Below are 20588 nucleotides of genomic sequence, written 5' to 3' on the forward strand. Positions count from 1 at the left end.
CCTGTCAGAGGGCAGTGGAATTTCCACCACTGGCTTGGGATCGTAAATGGAGATGTGCATTTGTCACCGCTTGAAAAATCAAGGGGACATGCTGACTTTGCCTTGACATGTGCAGCAAGCTGTAAATACGTGTGTGAATTATGTATGTGTAACAGACATTCCACACGCATTTCCAGACGCGATATTATTTTCCTTTACCGTATTTCCAATCGCACGCAGTTACTTCCCACCGACCCAATTTAAAAACTTCCATTACCGTCCCTGTAATTAAGACAAAGCCGTTACAATTTTACCACTACCGTACTTCCTGGCGTTTAATTAAATTTGGGTTTTCATATTTAAGCATTCTCTTTAATTTACTCACTGCAATTAGCTGTGTATTCTATGAACATAAAACTAGCACATATTGTTGCATTGCGCGTCGTCTCCTCCTCCCCAGCTGTGTTTTCTTACGACTATTTAAAGTTTATTTTCTACGCACGCAGGCGAAATAAAAAAACCCATCTCGACATCTCTTGTGGAATCTAGATAATTGAATGAATGGGGGGTGGGTGGGGGGCACGTGGGCTGCATGGCTGAGCTAGCGATCTTTTTTTGGAGAAACAGGCAGCGCCGGATGGATTTATAACATTAGCATGTAGATCGCACTGGCTTAGCTCACTCTCACCCAAAACCCAACCCCACCGTACTCGCTTCCTCGCCACAAATGCCGTCGTCCCACGGTTCGCAATGAATGAAAGCAGCGTGCGCGGCGGCGGTGGCAGCAGCGTGCGCGGCCCTCTGTATCCAAGCGTCTGACAGGCTGCCTGCCGGCAGGGTTGGCTATTGGTGGGGCTATCTCGCGCGCGCAGCCTGGAATTCACAAGGAGGCCGTCCCATCTCCCCCCCTCCTCCTCCCGCCTCCTGTGCCGTGCGCTTCTCTGCCTGAGATTTCCTTCCCTCGGTTCCGCGGGAGACCGGCGTCTTCCCACCCCTCGCCCGAGTGTGAGCAACGTGAGCGCACGTTTGTGCACCAAGCGTCTGGTGGAGGAGGTTGGGGAGGGGGGGGTGGTGCTGGCGAAGCTGCGTGGTACGGCGCAGATGGGATCGCGGTTGGCGAGCTGTATCGGCGGACGATCATCGTGGCCCTCCGCGACGCTTCTCAGCTTCCTCGGGTCACTGCTCGAGCCAGGCAGGAACGAAAAGGGGTTGTTGCAGCGCCCGTTCCACGGCCTGTATATTTAATTACAGCCACATTCTGCGTTGCTGTACGTTACGCGCGCACTCGGGATGACACCGACAATCCATCTCGCTCTTAACGTTCCCTCGGAGAACGGACCTTGTGATATACAATTGGATTTTTGTTTCTCAGGAGCGGTGCCACCGCTTGGCCGATAATTGCTCGTTGCTTAATTCTTCTCTGAAGTCGCGCCGTCGGCGAAGACAGCCGCAGCAGAGGAGGTGCAAGATTTCAGAAGGGGTTTTTTTTTTAAATCTGAGAGTCTTCTGAGAGAGAGAGAAAGGACAGTTGACTCTGCTGCTTTGGATGGGAGTGCTCCATCTCTCTCATCCTCGGGGATACTGTGCATACGGAATCCAATATCCTGATATTCCCAGAGGAGAGGTCTTGAGGGTTGTACCCAGCAGAAACAGCAGCAGCAGCTGCAGCAGAGTCACAGTGGGATGTGATCCTATGCATGATGCTCGACGTCATTCGCGGAATCCCGTGCAATCACGTTGCTGTGCTCGGAGAAGTAGGCGGATTTTTTTTTTAAAGGATTTTGGAATGTCCGTATGACAAGCGTGGATCTTCCTGCAGCAGTGGGCATAGAATCTAATTTTCTCATCTTCTACCCGGCGGATTATCCCCGCGTGAGTACTGCATGCGTGCAAGTGTGTGTGTGTGTTTGTCGATGATATTGCAAAGGGGGAACTTGCAGAGCTGTGGCTGAGGGTGAATGGCTCTCAGGTGTTGCTGCAAGATCTAAAATGAAATGGAAGCAGGGTCCTTATTCCAGTGATAGACTCTGTTCAGCATGCTTTATATCTATTCAGTCTGGGGGCTTCGGATAAAGCGTGTGCCTATCTTGGGGAGGAACATCTTGTGGTTTAAGCTCTACAGAGCTGATATTTTTGATTATTTGTGGTTGTATTAATGTATTATACAATTGTACCGGGCACTTTAAATGCAAATTGTGTGTGCATTTGACACGATGTATAGAGATTGTTTATTCATAACATCTAGTTTAATTTTACATCTTGAATAATACATCACTATATGACAAAGAGCATATTGCATTTACATTTGCTATCATACAAACGATGAAACTCCAATACTAAATCATTTTAAAAAAATATACTTAACGTGAGTAGTACGCATGAACGACATGTCACTGAATGCCATACGTGGACCATCAAAATGTGTTTATTAAAAGTTATTCGTTGCTAACAGCAGTGAGAGATTAAATTACAAATTGCGGACATATGTACTTCATCCAGATGGATCAATTTTAATGAGTTTAAGGGGCGTATACGTGCAAATAACTGTTCACGCCTTGCATTTCTAGGGGTGAGGTCCAGTGCTGGACCAGCCTGGGGTGGTGGCCTCAGGAAATCCCTGCGAGGGGAGCTCAATTGTCCGCTCCAGAGTTGTCCAGGACACCGCCGCCACCACCGCAGTGAAGATGGACCTGAAGGGCGCTCGCTCTGAGGAGAACGTGGAGATGCTCGGACACTCCACGCTGGAGAGCTTCGCCGGGAGCTCGAGTCTGCACGGCATCAGCCACATCTTCTCGCCGGGCCGGCTGTCGGTGCGTCGCCTCCTGTGGGCCTTCGCTTTCCTGGGCTCGCTGGCCTTCTTCGTGCTCGAGTGCGCCGAGCGCGTGCAGTACTTCCTGGAGTACCCGCACGTCACCAAGCTGGACGAGATGACGGCTCACCTCATCGTCTTCCCGGCCGTCACCTTCTGCAACCTCAACGAGTTCCGATTCACGCGCGTGACGCGCAACGACCTGTACCACGTGGGCGAGCTGCTTCACCTTCTGAACGAGCGCATGGAGATCCCCAACATGCACCTGGCCGAGGCGCACGTCTTGGCGCAGCTCAAGGAGCGCACCGACTTCCGCACGTACAAGCCCCGGCCGTTCAGCATGCGGGAGTTCCACGAACGCACGGGGCACGAGCTGCGGGAAATGCTGCTCTCCTGCAAGTACCGCGGGGAGTCCTGCTTTCAAGAGGACTTCCAAACCGTGAGTGGCCCACCGGCCCTCCTTGCCCCACCACCACCCCCCCGACCCCGTAACAGAATCACCTACCGACACCACCACTGCCACCACCGCCTCTGCCGTCGTCGCCACATATCACCATCACCACCGCCTCCCGGTTATCGCAACTTTTATGATTAACTTAAAACAAATTTTTATGAACAAGTCTTACTGCAGACACGGAAAGGAGGCATGCTTTCGAGAAGACCAGGACTCTCAGAGCATGTGTGTCTTCCTGTTACATATTCAACTACGGACACCGCCACACACCACCCTCCCCTGTAGTTTGCCACTTCATTCCCCGCCCCCCTCCATCATACAAAATACGTGAACACACATGAACACACGTGAACACACGTGAACACACGTGTAACTAAAGAAATGGTAGCATTTGGTGGTCCACTGATGAATTTTATTGTTGGTGATGTTTATATGTTCTTTTCTCTGGGAGGAATGCTATAGGATGGCATGTTTTTTTTGTGTTCCCAAATAAAGTCGAAGAAAATTAGCAGGCTACCATCACCATCACACACCACCTACCGGTTACACCAACTCTTGTAATAGACCGCAAAGAGAAACTTAATTAAGAAGCCTGAATGGAGACAAGGTGGAGAGGAATGCTTCCCAGTAGACGACCAAGGACTTTCAGGCCGTCAGTGCCCTTCCTAATACAAAAATAAGAGAGGACCTAACCATACCACCACACATCATCTCTTGGTTATACCGGACTCTTATGATAAATTGGGAGAAAAAATTGCTTATTACAAAGCACAAATGGAGACAGAGAGAGCGAGGTACATGTTGCAGCAAATCATTATTGAGGACTTTCAAACCGTGAGTGCCCTCCCGTGAAAAGAAATCACATAACGCCACCACCACCACCACACGCACCATCTCCAGTTGGTTCTTGTGATGAACTGAGAATAGAGACCGAATTAAAAGCCTGCACGGAGACAGAGAAAAAAGGCACACTTCCAAACAGATCACTATGAGAATGAGAAATGCATAATATGTTTTTCCGAGTTGATCGTGCTGAAATGTAACAGTGGTATCTCTGTGTGCGTTCAATCTATTTTAAACTTGTGAGTTATTTCAGACATTGTTGTGTCGGAAGTTTCAATTAATGTAGCATTAAATAGAATGTATTGGTTCATTACGTATTGGATAGAATAATAAGAGCTGATTGGTAGATTTACAATAATATTAATGCTGCATTATGATTGTGCCTACATCATTTCCAGTTCTAGTTATCGCCTCATTTGAGGTGAAGTGGTGGTGCAGTGGTGATCGCACTGCACTTAGAACTCGGCAACCGACGCTTGATGCCGATCCACAGCTAACATCAAGTAGTGAGTGATATTTGTACTGGTCTTGGGCAGCCCTACTCCCCATTTCACCAACCAGCACTGGCCAGCTTGGTGAAGTATGGTCATACATACCTCATGAACAATAGAATTGGAGAAGCCTTCATCCAAAAGTGGATTGATAAAGGAAAAGGGCTGTAAATGAAAAAAAGTCGTATATTATAATAATCATAATATAGGTTTTTGGGTCAGATCGCGTTATTTATAAATGTGTTGTAACCCTCCACCACCCGACACGGCCAAATAGTAAAAAATGTGTCACGTTTTTTAAAGGACAAAATAATTCACTTCTTTAGCCCACCGGTGTGCTGAAGAGAGAATCAACAGCATTTTAATAATAATAATAATACCAAAAAGTACACATTCAAGACCAACACTTTATATTGCATTTTCTATTTTTTGTTAATAAACATGCCATGACTGAGGCAATGTTTGGAAGCCTTAATCCAGCAGTGGATTGATACAGCGCTGTAAAACCCATGTTGCTATACAAACACCTTCAAACCTGTATTTTGTCAAAATCTGCAATTACTTGGTGGGCAGTTAAATTAACAAGTGCAAATTACTATCGATTCGTAAATACGGTGCTTGTTTCATGTGTCACGGGTTGGTAAAAATAATATAATAAAGATTTGTGTGGAACAGAGCGGTTCGCTTTTTTGGCAAGCAGTTTAAGAAATCGGTTTCTTCCAACATGTTCCTTTGTAAAATGCCACAGAGGTCAGGCAAATCAACGTAGGTTCAACATCACAGCACTTGTCCCTGATCCATCAACAGGTGATCAAAAAACAAATAACACGGATCCAGTCGAGATGTAAACATTTCTGAGAAGGCATGTGACACCAAATAAAGTAAATCGATCGGAAAGAAAGTAAAGTGGAAAAATAATGTTCGGCCCTTCCATCGCGATATGACAACTGCTAACACGAGCACATTGCAGTGCACACATTCTCACAACACATGAGGAAAATGAGAAGAAATGCAGCAATAACGGGTGCCATTCAGGCAGTTGTTTACCAGCGCATGTTTATACTTGGCCACTGCGGAGCTCCTGAGGTGCTTGTGAATTGAACGATGCGTGCAATAGAGGCAGATAAATGCACCTCAATGCAAAATACACCATGGCGTGTATCATGGGAGGCAACGGCTGCTGGTTGTATGGATTGGGGGTGATGAGAGAGGGGACATGCGTTCAGGGGCCTGCCCGGTCCCTTCCCAATATTGTCTTAAAATGACTCATTCCCTCAATAATTAGGTCCTCAAATCTGCTGTGGGACATGTCCTGTGTGATTCAGCACTCTGCAGCATGGCGTCCTTCTATCTAAGTCTCCCGTGTGGTTTTCAGGGTTGGACCGTGTGACGTTCGGCAGGATGTCTGATGTTTTGCTCCGCGTTTTGCAGACTTATTTAGGAAACTGAATTTCAGTGTTTCGATTCAAAAATTGTCAGCCTTCTGAATGTCAGCTTCCAGAAGAATCTCCCAGCGTGTTGAGCTGAAATTCGACATTGCGCCGAGCGACACGCGGGACGACCTGGAAACGCTTTGGAGAGATACACAGCACAACCGCAAAAACCTGCATAGAGATGAGGGGAGGGGGATATCCCAGTCTGGAGTAAAATTCGACTTTTGTCTCCCTGGGATCACTAAAACCGGTACTATTTTTTTCAAGAAAGTCAACCGTGTTTGTCCGAGGTATATGTATTTACCAGAGGTGTGGACTCGAGTCATGTGACTTGGACTCGAGTCAGACTCGAGTCATGAATTTGATGACTTGCGACTCGACTTGGACTTGCATAACAATGACTTTGTCCCACCTATGAGATGTGGACTCGAGTCATGTGACTTGGACTCGAGTCAGACTCGAGTAATGAATTTGATGACTTGCGACTCGACTTGGACTTGCATAACAATGACTTTGTCCCACCTCTGGTATTTACAGTCACGACTCTCTCACGAGAATGTGGATTTTCTATTCGTGTTTCAAGTCTATGATCAAAAATACCTGGAATGAGCACGGTTTTTTGTCAAGTAACATAATAATTACTTATTTTCCCAGGAAAGCCACACTCAGCCCAAGGGCTCTTTTTATGAATGTCATGCATTGGATTTTTATTTAAAGGTATTTTTCAGAAGATGTATGAGTGTTTATTCAAGTGGGAAGAAACTGGAACACCCAGAGAAAATCCACGCAGACGAGGGGGGGCAACACCCTATCCCCATACAGATCGAAACTCGTGGAGTTTAGTCCAGTTGCTGTACTGCCTTCTGGAAAGCTGGGGTATTGACACCTCCATGCCCACGGGAAGGGCGTTTCAGAACTCTTGTTTGATCCACCAACCCTTGCCTCCACAGTGCTGGATCATAGATGTGCGCCACCACTACCCGGCATGTATCGAAATCTAAGAAGAATTGAGCCTGAAAAGTGCTTGGATGGATGACCATCATGCACATCAGACGGGTGCAGTACATGTTGTAGGCAGTATAGGAAAGTGCAGCAAACTCCATTGTTGTTTTGCGAAGCGCGTTTAGAGTGTTTGGCTGATATAAATCTCCAATGATAAGCTACTTTGTTGAGCTATCATTTGTGGCCAGGTCGTTCCTGAAAAAAATCTATATAGCTCGGTGGACCTTATCTGACAAAATAAAAAAATAGTTTAATAGTTTAAATAGTTTGGTTCAAGTTTAGAGCTGTGGAGAGGAGATTAGCACCACCCATGCTCATTAGAGCAGGAACGTTCTTTTACCTTTGAGCAGTACAAGCACGTGTGTGTAAACCACCAAGACTAAGGTTGATACTGAATATTTGTGGAGTTCGTCTGTGATGTTCATGTATGATTTAGCAGAGTAAAAAGACCGTGTATTCATTCATTGGGTTTAATTTACCATCTAGGATGCTCCGTTCTCAGGGTGAAGAGGTGAGTTAAATTTCACCAAACCTGGAGGCGGCCTGGGTGTTATGCAGCCATAAAGTCCACAGGACGGACAAACGTTTCATGGTGGGTTTTCAAAATGTGCACGGAGGCCTGACAGTGTTGTTATCGTAGATTTCAAATTTGTGTTGTGACTTTTGAAAATTGTGTTTTGCTCATACGTGAAATGCATGAAGTGGCAATTGCCTCCGGTTCATTCCAATTACTTTAAGCTGCCACCTGCGCCTGGTGGATAAACGCTTTATTAGTATAAAAATATATATATATGCTGGCACTCAGGGATTTTCCCTCTACACTAAATGACTGCCTTTGAATATTTTGCGTGATAAAGTATTTTTTAGTCGTGAAAAATTAATTTTGCTGGGACTTATCCTTTCACGGATTGGGAATAATACATGTACAGTGTAATCGCGCTAAACATTGAATACTTCCGGCTGCTGGCTACCCTTTGATAATTTCCCATAACCAGGCATCGTATATATTTGGCCACATTTATGCAATTTCACACGGCGATGAAAGTAAAACAAAAATGGAAATGTGGGTGAATAAAAGAAGAAATAGCCTTCTCGCAGAATTGAGGCCCTCATGCAAGATTGTCAGCTCATGCCATCTACGTCGTTGAGATTGCGGGGAAGGAGCCGGTTTTTGGAATCGTGCAGTAAGACAGGACATGCAACCACAACTCTGGGTCCACAGAAGCCCTAAGCTCTGATACATTATGCATAGTGCACTGATTTTAAGACATGCGTTTACAAAAAAAACACCCGATGATGGATTTTAGTTATTCGAGCATTAAATCATCTCCCTTCAACAAAAATTGCCAGAGTTATTTTCCACAAACATAAAATCCGTTTTGTGTTAAATGACAAATTGAACATCATATGAACCTGAATGATCTAATGTATTAAAAAAAACGTTTAAAAACTCAAGTTTAAATCAAGCAGGTAACCTGTAGGTGACTGTTTAAACATGTGTTTTATTACCCATTTAAAATTTACTACTACCCAGTTTTAATCTTGCAGCATTGTCCCATTACTTAATTTACAATTCACCTCTCATCGTGCAAGGTAGTGAATGTAAGCGCACTATTGCGTAACGAGTGCAGGCACAATCCGAACATCCAAACATAGTCAAAGTTAACAAGAAAAATGATTTATAGTTGCTTTGAAAGACTGTAAATAGATTCATTGCGTCTTGTTTGTGTGTTTTTTTTTTGCTCTCAATTGTAATGCATGGAAGCTAACGTTGAACTGAAGGTTCTGTGATATGATCAGGGCAGTTATGTGTTGTGTGATTAATGCTTCGTTCGCCCTTCCCGTCTCATTGCTCCGCCTAACGCATTGCCCTCCCATCTTCTACCGCCCCCGCCGGTACCCCCTCCCATCTAACCAAAAGCTTCCCTGGGATGGAAACTGTAAAAGTTGATAGCATCTCTTTTTATTGCCTTCAGTTCTAAAGACTGAATTGCCACCATCATATTGAAAGCATTAAAATCCAATAGCCGCCAGAGTTATCGTGGACCTCATGAATAGATGCACCGTGGAATAAACAAAATAATTATTATTTATGTCCTCATCTTATCAAGGTGACTGGCCTGGTGGGGCCGTAATGCGATGTGTACTTTATATCATTCATGTTTTTTTCCTCCCTCGCCGCGCTCGCTCCGTGCACGCATTTGCTCGCCGTGTAATATACACACAGGGCGCGTCTTGTGTGCCCATACCAGATGTGCAAGTGTATCGTGTGTCGTGCGGCATCAGCAAAAGTGAGCCTGATCGATGCCGCTTTGTAAGATGACACGCGCGCATGGATTTGCACGTGCTCGAGAGACGGGCGGTAGGGTAGGGATTGGATCGCGAACGCCAAGGGCCCCGACGCGACCGCGAGCGGTAACCGAACACGTGGCTAATGGATCCAGGTCGCCAAAGATCTGGCCGATGGGGTTCGATTCCCATGGAATGCCCGCCGGGCAGCCCAGACTCGTGTGTAACGAGCACCCTGCATCACGCCGCCGCATCACACACTGCTGACATTGTCCGACTTCAGCACATTCTGTATCGGATCCGTTGTGGAACCTTGCTACAGGCGAACCGCGGAGCCTGCCAGGGTGGCCGTTAATTTAAGTGCTTCGCAATGACAGCTGCTTTTTTGCCGATTGCCTGACCAATGGCCATGCAATAATGACCAGTTGGAAAAAGAACATTTTATTCTGCTTTCGCCCATCTGTTCGTGGTACATTTCTCCTGCTATAGCATTAAAAGGTCACAATTGTTGACAATTCCGCAAAACGTATTTTATGACTGTTGGAGACTTCCATCCAACAATAGACTGGGAAAGGGCTGTACATATACCATACAGTACTGCAAAAAATACACACTCGGGCTTTAAATGTGTATTTTTTATCCTATTGCCATTTTGCTACAATTCCTTGTTATTTTTCTGCATTTAAGTAACATTTGTTTTAATTGATTGTTATAATAATGTAAACATTTCTTGAATACTTAACAAAATTATAACACTACGTAAAAAGTTAATTGTACCATATTGTCAAAAGGGTTACACCGATATTTGCAACATACAAACACAGATTGCGTTTTTGTACCAAGTAGCAAGGACTGTCCATAGTCTGTGGAGCTTGAAAGGAAGATATGTTTTACTTGCAATTCATTTCCCCCCTTGCCGTGGTATTTGAATTTCTGTCCATTATGAGCATGGGCCTATTCATCAACATTATTTACGAGCTGGTGCATTTATTGGAACCAGTGCATTCATTTACTAAGTGCATTCATTTACGACGCATTTGCTTGCACAGGGCATTTATTTTCTGCATGTGGGGAGTGTCTGTGAGAGGCTGGCTCTTTAACAAATTGGGGGGAGGGGGTGGGAATGGTTCCCTTTCTCGCACTGTCCCCATTATATTGAACTGAAAAGCAGATGGCATTCATCCTGCCAAAAACAAAATGCCACTTAGGTGTTATTTTTATTTATTTAACTAGGTGAGACCCTTTTTAAATTGCAATATTTTTTTTCTAGGCGGATTTTGGCAACTAATGAGGGAAAGACCAAAGCTATTGCTATACTTCAAATATGTCTTTCTTTCATGGGAGCGGCTTGTGGCCTAACACCATTTATTCTTGTTAATGGCGTCACGCAACCTTTAAAATCTACAGTACAGTACTTTAAAGGGGATGGGGCCTTTTGGTAACTCCCCAAAGCGTCTTCGAGGCAGCTGTGGAGGCTGAACCATTAACCGTCTGTAAACCGCTCCAGTGGACAGAGATGGTCAGTCACAGTGTAAATATTGGACGCAGAGGGTTAAATTGCCTGCTGACATCCTGGTAGCAAATGAAGAATAAATGAAATCATAAAGGGGGCTTTTATTTGGGAAGCTACAGAAGCAAATTTATTACAATTACAACCATTGAGTCGTCGATTTCCGTAAAAAAGGTGAAATATTATTGTACGATAACGGGCATCTTAGCCACCAGGAAAGACAAGCCCTAAAGCAGGGGTGGGGAACCTTTTTTTCTGCCAAGGGCCATTTGGATATTTATAACATCATTCGCGGGCCATATAAAATTATCAACTTAAAAATTTGCCTGTTATATTTGGTCAAAGATTTAATGAACTCACCCCTAATGTGATGGCTGGAACTGCTTCTCTTTGGCGAGGCGTGTGATGATGTTAGCTGGTATTGATGATGTTGCTACTCGCAACTGCTTTTCCAAGTTTGCTCCTAGATTCATTGAATTTCAAGTCCCGCCTGCGGTTGCCTTGGCAGGGCCAGACCAAATGATTTCGCGGGCCTTATACAGCCCATGGACCGGACGTTTCCCACCCCTGCCCTAAAGCATGACTTTCTTCTAGATTTGAAGCTTTCGTGACTGCAAGGATTCATATTCTTAGGTTTTTTCGGTAAAGTCACGTAGGTAAAAAAATTAAAATTAATAAAAGTAAAATAGAAATATTTTTGTTTTATCTTACTTGATGCAGCAGTCGTGTTGTGACAGTTCTACCTGAAGACGGAAGCTTGTGTTGCCTCCGAAACGTCGTGATTTTTATTTTATTTTTATTTTACTTTTATTAATTTTAATTTTTTACCAACGTGACTTTACCGAAAAAACCTAAGAACATGACTTTCTTGACATGCCGGATTTATACGACGGCATTATCTCACCACAAAAGGTGCAACAAATTGTCTCAAAAAGGGTGGCCCCTTAACCATCCCCCGTACCGGCTGAACGGGACACGTTGGCGTCACAAACTACACAACACTCGTGCATTTTTTCGCCGAACACTGTACACAAGGATGATAATATTCGGTCTGTACAACAACGTGCGCTTGGCCGCCCGCAATGCTGGTAGATGGAGCTCCTCTTGCGATGTGAGTTAGGGTGAGATCGGGGCAACGGTTAAGTATGGGGCCGGCAGGTTTTGATAGAGTAGGGGACCGGCTGGCGGGTCGGGAGGTTGAAGTGATCCCTCACTGCGCTTGCAGGTTTCCCCGGTATACTGTGAAAGAGGGCAGATTGAGAAGACAACGAATTGTATTGAAGTGAGATTGAAATCACGGCCCGCAGCTGTCGTGGGTAGTTTGTAAAACCAGCGGTGGACGAATCTGTCTCCCATCATCACTGGGCTGTGCTCCTGTCTGAAGGCTTCAGCTGTGGCCGACACCCAGCCGTTTTAGGGGCCGTCCATAAATGACGTCACGCGATTTTGGACGATTTTTGACCCCCCCCCCCTTCGTCACACGGCGTCACAAAAAGTCAGACCCCCCCCCTCAAATATGACGTCACAAAGCTCTGCCCCCCCCCCCTCCGAAAAAAATAAAACATGCTTCAAATCGCTTTAAACTATTGTCATTGTAGTGCGTATTTAATGTGGCGCTGCACTCTGATGTTGTAGGTGAAAACATGTATTAAAAAGTCTATTTAATTAAATAGAACGTGTTGTCTATATTTATTTAAAGTTGCGCATTTTCATGTGACGTCACATTTCTCAAACTCCCCCCACCCTCTTCTTGGTTCTTTCGGTAAAGTCACGTAGAATGGAAATAATAAAATAAAACATAATAAAATAATTCTCACGACGTTTCGGCCACAACGCAAGCAGCCATCCTCAGGTGAAGACCAGGTCTGTCGGGGAGACAGCGTCACACATCGTCACAAATGTCTGACCCCCCCCTCCCTAGGTGCGTGACGTCATTTATGGACGGCCTCTTATGAGTGCACACGGTATTCTCCCGAAGGCCCTCGCCAGTGAAACTGCGAGGCTGCCCCATAGCGTCGGCGAGGGGCCTGGGGGGGGGGGGGGGGCTCCCCCTCTACCCAAATGCTCAGCTCCCCAATTCTAAATGGGTTTTAGTTTGACGATTGTTTCACATTAACTCTGCCGTGCCCCCCCCCCTCCCTGAGTTTTAGTATGCACCCCCCTCCCCCGCTCCCTTCTTTAAACAAAGTCATGCTACAAGGTTGTTGACAGCGCAATTATACTGCAGATTAACCGAATTTGTGAATTAATGCATGTTACCCGTTGTTAACGTTTATAGCATCCATCCGCGTCCTCTCGTCACACGTGCGCTGAGCATTAAGATTTGTGCTGCGCGTGACTGCAGCGGTGTGATGTATGGAGTACCACTAGAGGCAATGAATGAGTGGTAGCATTTTCCGTAATGGCTTGATGGTGTCGTCTTGACCCAGCTAAGAGGGGACTCTCTATGTACATTTGTCTTGTCGGTCTCCTGCCAGCCGTACCACGCACAATTTCAGTGCTCACGGCATGCACTCATCCGAAAGTGTATCCACACACGAGTGGTTAGATCGGTGCTTTGAGAAGGCGTTCTGAAAATAATTTAAAACAACACGGGTGTTTTTACACGGCTGGGTTGCCACATAGGGAAATTGTTCAAGCAGGTGGGTGGAAGCAATTGTAAGAAGAGAAATCATCGAGATAGAACAAAGCGGTAACACTGGCTACGGAAAGAGGACCATGATGGAAATTCATTTAGCCCCATCGTCGCAAAGTAGCTGACTGAAGGAACATATTATGAAGACTCCAAAACGTCTACATTTTCTCTTATGTGTTGTTTAAATGTGGCTGGTTGGTCACTATTGCTCAATTGCTTGATGGTAACGGAAAACAATATCCATAATGCAGTTCTTCAGGAACTGGTGGTATTGCACTATGCGTAAGGCTGAGAGATGTTTGTAGACAGCATGTTTTTGTGCAAACTGTATGCTCGGCATGTGATGCTATACAGCAGCGTGGTGACACAGATATCTGCTTTGAAAGGCAAACTGTGTGAATCTCATCTTCTTTGGTTTTTCGGTAAAGTCACGTAGATAAACAAAAAAGGAAATAAATAAATTAAAACTTCGACGTTTCAATCACAACACAAGCGATCGTCTCCTGTTTTATTATGACACGCTTTTATTTAACTCACTGTCGTTGTTGTATCCTCAAATCTTGTAACTCAATTTTAACCCACTTCCCAATGTGCTATCGACTGCAAACTTGGTATACGTATGTCATACTGATGACATCATAAAAAAAATATTTAAAACATTAATTTTATGTTATGTTTCGGCTTGGCTCTAATTGTCCACGGTAAACTGATGTTGGCTGTAAATCACCACCGGCCCCTTACGTTATGGCAAACTTCGGAGCCATTTCCTGGAGTCGTGGAGTTCTACCATTACTCGTACGGTACATTTCATTAAAGCGTGTTTCTAAAAAAGTGTTTAAATATGACTTATTTTTCAACGTTTTGTTAACGGTTTTACTTAACTTTGACTCCTAAGTTTGTTGTGGTCAAATCTTGTAATCAAAATTTAGTCTACTTCCTGTTGTCCAATGAATTCCAAATGTTGCACACGTACTCAGATGCGGTGACAATGCGTGCCTCTATCAAAAGCGGCATCAATGAATTGGCTCTTTTAAAGCAATTAACATTTTGTATGGACGGAAAATTAATTAAATATTTATTTGGGGAGGTCTAAAACGCCGCGGTCCTTAAACTCTGGAATCGCGTCGCCCAAGAAGCAGGCGCCACGTGTCGTCTCAGGTGCCATCACTCCACACAAACAAAAGTTGTACATTGAAGATTCATTCATAAAATAATCAATTAATTCCAGTAAGCGTTGACGTGGGAGCAGACGCCGCATCATTGGCGTACTTCTCGACCGTGAGTTAAATGAAGTTGTGAATAAAACTGTTGTTTTTTTTATACTTGTTTTTTTATTCCTCCTGAAGACGATCCGCTTGTGTTGTGATCGAAACGTCGTAGTTTATTTATTTATTTTGTTTACTTTATATTTTTGTTATTTTTTGTTATTTTCATTGTTATTTTTCTTCTATCTACGTGACTTTACCGAAATAACCAAATAACACGAATTCCTGCAGTCACGAAAGTTTTCAGTGCGAATCTCTTTGTCCCGTTCACAGAGCGTCCAATCACTTGACTCATCATCATCACTCGCAGCCAAGATCGATCCACTGCTGGATGAAGGCGTACCCGGGCCGTTGCCAAGCCGTCTTGGCCATGCGATGCAACAATCAATCCCTTCGGCACCTGCACACGAGCCGATCTCATCGCTCCAAATCCTCGGTCGATGTCCCCTCGAGCATGTTTCTCTCCTTTGGCTGCCACCACCAACCAGGTCGTTCGTCTCGACCACCGGCCATTCGTTATCCATTCGAGGCACCGTTTCCCTGCTCGAGCTCGCGAAATTTGACCCAATAATGAACATTTGGCGCCCTACGGTGGAGTCAAACTGTGCTGCTCCTCGTGCTCTGAATGTGTGTGGACCATGCGTGCACGTGGCGCATGCTATCCTACAGTGAGGGGAAAAAGTATTTGATCCCCTGCTGATTTTGTACGTTTGCCCACTGACAAAGAAATGATCAGTCTATAATTTTAATGGTAGGTTTATTTGAACAGTGAGAGACAGAATAACAACAACAAAATCCAGAAAAACGTATGTCAAAAATGTTATAAATTGATTTGCATTTTAATGAGGGAAATAAGTATTTGACCCCCTCTCAATCAGAAAGATTTCTGGCTCCCAGGTGTCTTTTATACAGGTAACGAGCTGAGATTATGAGCACACTCTTAAAGGGACTGCTCCTAATCTCAGATTGTTACCTGTATTAAAGACACCTGTTCACAAGCAATCAATAAATCAGATTCCAAACTCTCCACCATGGCCAAGACCAAAGAGCTCTCCAAGGATGTCAGGGAAAAGATTGTAAACCTACACAAGGCTGGAATGAGCTACAAGACCATCTCTAAGCAGCTTGGTGAGAAGGTGACATCAGTTGGTGCGATTAATCGCAAATGGAAGAAACACAAAAGAACCGTCAATCTCCCTCGGCCTGGGGCTCCATGCAAGATCTCACCTCGTGGAGTTGCAATGATCATGAGAACGGTGAGGAATCAGCCCAGAACTACACGGGAGGATCTTGTCAATGATCTCAAGGCAGCTGGGACCATAGTCATCAAGAAAACAGTTGGTAACACACTACGCCGTGAAGGACTGAAATCTTGCAGGGCCCACAAGGTCCCCCTGCTCAAGAAAGCACATATACATGCCCATCTGAAGTTTGCCAATGAACATCTGAATGATTCAGAGGACAACTGGGTGAAAGTGTTGTGGGCAGATGAGACCAAAATGAAGCTCTTTGGCATCAACTCAATTCGCCGTGTTTGGAGGAGGAGGAATGCTGCCTATGACCCCAAGAACACCATCCCCACCGTCACACATGGAGGTGGAAACATTATGCTTTGGGGGTGTTTTTCTGCTAAGGGGACAGGACAACTTCACCGCAGCAAAGGGACGATGGACAGGGCCATGTACCGTCAAATATTGGGTGAGAACCTCCTTCCCTCAGCCAAGTCATTGAAAATGGGTCGTGGATGGTGTATTCCAGCATGACAATGACCCAAAACACACGGCCAAGGCAACAAAGGAGTGGCTCAAGAAGAAGCACATTAAGGTCCTGGAGTGGCCTAGCCAGTCTCCAGACCTTAATCCCATCGGAAATCTGTGGAGGGAGCTGAAGGTTCGAGTTGCCAAACGTCAGCCTCGAAACCTTAATGACTTGGAGAAGATCTGCAAAGAGGAGTGGGACAAAATCCCTCCTGAGATGTGTGCAAACCTGGTGGCCAACTACAAGAAACGTCTGACCTCTGTGATTGCCAACAAGGGTTTTGCCACTAAGTACTAAGTCATGTTTTGCAGAGGGGTCAAATACTTATCTCCCTCATTAAAATGCAAATTAATTTATAACATTTTTGACATGCGTTTTTCTGGATTTTTGTTGTTGTTATTCTGTCTCTCACTGTTCAAATAAACCTACCATTAAAATTATAGACTGATCATTTTTTTTGTCAGTGGACAAACGTACAAAATCAGCAGGGGATCAAATACTTTTTTCCCTCACTGTATATGCAGGCTACGTCTGTGGGTGGCAGCACCGTAGTAGTCGCAGCGAGACCTTGTTTAAAGGAAGGGCATTCACAAACAACCTCAGGGGAGGGGGGGGCAACGACACGGACAGTATTGAATACACTTTGAAAACAAATGTTACAATCGAAAGAGAATGTGTAATTACGTAATCTGCTTTTGCCTTTACATGCATGTCTGCTCTTAACGCTCGCCGCTATGTTTGCATTGGACCAACATTTACTGACTTGGCTATAATAATTTACAATTTAGAAGGGGGGGCTGAGCCCCCCCCCATCCCGCATGCTATCGGCCCAGTGGGTGGCATTGCGTGTTCTGTTTGCATAAACTCTCATGCGTGCCACTGCGAATGAAAGCAAAGATAATGAAATTACGTCCCTGATATAATTCTCATTGATATTGCAGCGAATGCTCAAATATCACCGGAATTAAATATCAATAGCTAGTTTGGCAAATGCATTGATATTTGCATTCCGTGCGCATCCTCGTACCCATCCGTGGGCACATTTCATTAACATTCCATAAGCACGTCGTCATTACAATCGGTGTACGTTCACAAACAGTACACGGTACTGTACGTACATTCCTCTTTTTGCTCGCACGTGAATTCCACTGATACACATGATCGTCGTCAATGCTCTCCTTACATCATCAAGAATTTGGGAGGCGGTAGGGGAGGGCGGTGATGCAGTGGTTGGCACACGAGACTTTGAATGCGGCGACCTGAGTTCGATTTCCTAGCTTTGGCTAATATTGGTGGTGAGTGAGATCTGAGTCAGCCCTAGGTGGTGAGTGATGTCTGAGTCAGCCCTAGGTGGTGAGTGATATCTAAACCAGTTCGAGGCACCCCTCCCATTTCACCAACCCTGCTGTGACCATCGTGGTGAAGTATGGTCAAACAACCGACACGGTGTCGGGAAGCCTGTATCTACAAGTCGCTTGACAATGGCGCTATAAATAAATAAACTGTAGTACACAATCATTGTACAATAAAACAAAATGCACCTGTATGGCGTGCACGTTCTAAGAGCCTCGCATTGAGTTCCACAAGCATGTTTGGCGCAGTTCACACATGCAGCAGGCATCGAGGTTATGCCTGAGCCGTTGTGTTCATTTGTACGTAAGTAGTTTGCTTAGAGGCTGTACAGTATTAATTATTGTTTTAATATGGTACAGAAATTACAGATAAGACATAATTTTGTGTTAATACTGGTAGGAACCTCCTGGTTACACCAGCCCACAGAGGATTGTTGTGTCCGTTGTGCAGGAAGGGGCTGGGTGGGGAGGGAGGGGCTGGATGGGGAGGGGACGGTGGGGAGGGGCTGGGTGGGGAGGGTGGGACTGGGTGGGGAGGGTGGGGAGGGGCTGGATGGGTGGTGGGAGGGGTGGGGCTGGGTGGGGAGGGGCTGGTCACCCCGTGGTGCCCTTAAAAACTCAACGTTTAACCTACTCACGCCGGCTTGTGCCCGCCCTCACAGTCGGGCATATTTTGCGGAATACACCACGCCGCCGTTGACCCTGGCCATTGACCGAGCAACCCAACGTCCCTACCAGCTCCCTCCGCAGGAATGTGTTTGTAACCTTGTAGTAGAGATTAAACCGCATTAAGAATGAGCAGATTGTGTTTGCCGGGGATGTTTTGCGCAGCACAAGGAACTCTTTCAGACTCGCCACAGTTGAACGTGTGCCAATTGTTGCGAAATCAATTATATAATAGGAATGGGCAGACTAATGTGAAGCCAATTAATTTCAAGGTGCTAGAAGAGTCGGAGTCGCTAGGGGAATGAGGAAACGAGGTACTATGTATTAATTAGCATGTGAGGAACGGATATGGGTGCTGTCAAAATAAACACATAAAGCACCGTCTTCCTACATCAGAGGGTGTTGGTTTGCACTTTATGAGCTCTGCATGCTGGAAACTCTCTGAAGGCCTTTATCAAGTTTTGTTTGAAGCTTTCTCTTATAGTTTTCTATTAGTTACTTTGAAAATGTTTTGGGAGACGTGTAGGTAGATTTGTTTATGGTCTTTGAAGGATGTGTTTTTGAGGTTAGGTGTTGATTGCATTTTGTAGTGGTGCTGCTTATGCGATTATCATGATTAAAAACGGAAATGTACTTCTTAAATGCATTTCCCTATCAAAGAGTTGCTACATTCTGTTTTTTTTTGTGGGACAGAAAGAGGAATGTATGGATTCGAGAAAACAAGCAGGGCTTAATCACATCATTTAAAAAAAATATTTTGGCAAAGAAACACATTCCTGCGGAGGGAGCTAGTAGGAACGTTGGGTTGCTCGGTCAATGGCCAGGGTCAACGGCGGCGTGGTGTATTCCGCAAATATGGCCGACTGTGAGGGCGGGCACAAGCCGGCGTGAGTAGGTTAAACGTTGAGTTTTATAAGGACACCACGGGGTGACCAGCCCCTCCCCACCCAGCCCACCCCACCCCTCCCACCCCCACCCAGCCCCACCCTCTCCACCTCTCACCCAGCCCCATCCTCCCCACCCAGCCCTTCCTCACCCAGCCCCACCCTCCCCACCCAGCCCCTCCCCACCCAGCCCCTCCCCTCCCCACCCAGCCCCACCCTCCCCACCCAGCCCCTCCCCACCCTCCCTTCCCCACCCAGCCCCTCCCCACCCAGCCCCTCCTTGCACGACAGACACAATAATCCCCTGTAGGGCTGGTGTAACCAGGAGGTTCCTACCAGTACAAGAGGGCTTAATCACATCATTTAAAAATGGATTTTGGCAGGACAGGTAACTAGAAGGAATGATGGCCAATTGCAAAGAATAATGATGGAGCGGCAGGGAAGGGAGGAGGGGACATGCGCAAGAGTACGGCCGGCCATACGGAACAATGCAATCATCTCGCGTGCAGGGGCTGGATGGATGACTTCATCACAGCATTGTGTGAGACAGCGACAGCTTGGGGAGGCCTTCATCCAGCAGTGGAGTGACCATGATATGATGATTGATGTTTGTGTTAAATGAAATATATGTAAAGTTGCTCCCCTCCCTGTTGTTGATGAAAGATATACATATTTTGGATGGCTGGCCATCATCAAAAAGAGATATTGTTTGACATGCATGTGGAATTCATACAGCTGGATAAAACAAAATACTATTCGTGTTCTTATTATTTATATTACCCTCGTATTGTGTTAAGGAAAGTATAAAGAGTGAAACTCATTACATACAGTTAATTTAATTACTATTTGTATTATAAAGCCTTGCACGTTTTAATATCTGTTGTAGTCATGCATTAAACAATATTGAATTAGATGATTGCTGTTTCATTAGCTTTTTGGTTTTGATGTCTCATTAGTTTAATATGTTAACAAAGCCATCTAAAAGGTCAAAGTGGAACTTGCCAATATCCATACAGAGTGCTGATAATTAATGGATTTGTGCAAATTGTCATGTTGAGTGTTTAGTTCCAGTAGAAAATAGCTCGCTTGCTGAACAACCTGCCAATTCCACCATGTGCCATCTCTGGCTTTAACCAAATTACCAATGTGATGCAGAGTAATTGCCATGCTGAGGACACTTAGCGTTCGGTGGCAGCTGACATAAACCGTACGTTATTA

General features: G+C 45.3%; 1 protein-coding gene across 2 annotated transcripts in view; it reads left to right on the forward strand.

Moving 5' to 3' along the window:
• Positions 1-868: 868 nt before the first annotated feature.
• LOC144934487 (acid-sensing ion channel 1-like) overlaps positions 869-20588 on the forward strand; it is a 208458-nt gene continuing 188738 nt past the window's right edge. The window contains exons 1-2 of one of the 2 annotated variants that reach the window (XM_078860300.1): positions 869-984; positions 2547-3227. In XM_078860300.1, coding sequence (XP_078716426.1) covers positions 2664-3227 — 564 coding nt within the window. In that variant the 5' untranslated portion in view covers positions 869-984; positions 2547-2663. Of the gene's footprint in view, positions 985-1765; positions 1852-2546; positions 3228-20588 lie in introns of those variants that run through there. The other variant, XM_078860299.1, reaches the window with a different exon arrangement.

This window comes from Lampetra fluviatilis, chromosome 10, assembly GCF_964198595.1.
Source record: "Lampetra fluviatilis chromosome 10, kcLamFluv1.1, whole genome shotgun sequence".
NCBI lineage: Eukaryota > Metazoa > Chordata > Hyperoartia > Petromyzontiformes > Petromyzontidae > Lampetra > Lampetra fluviatilis.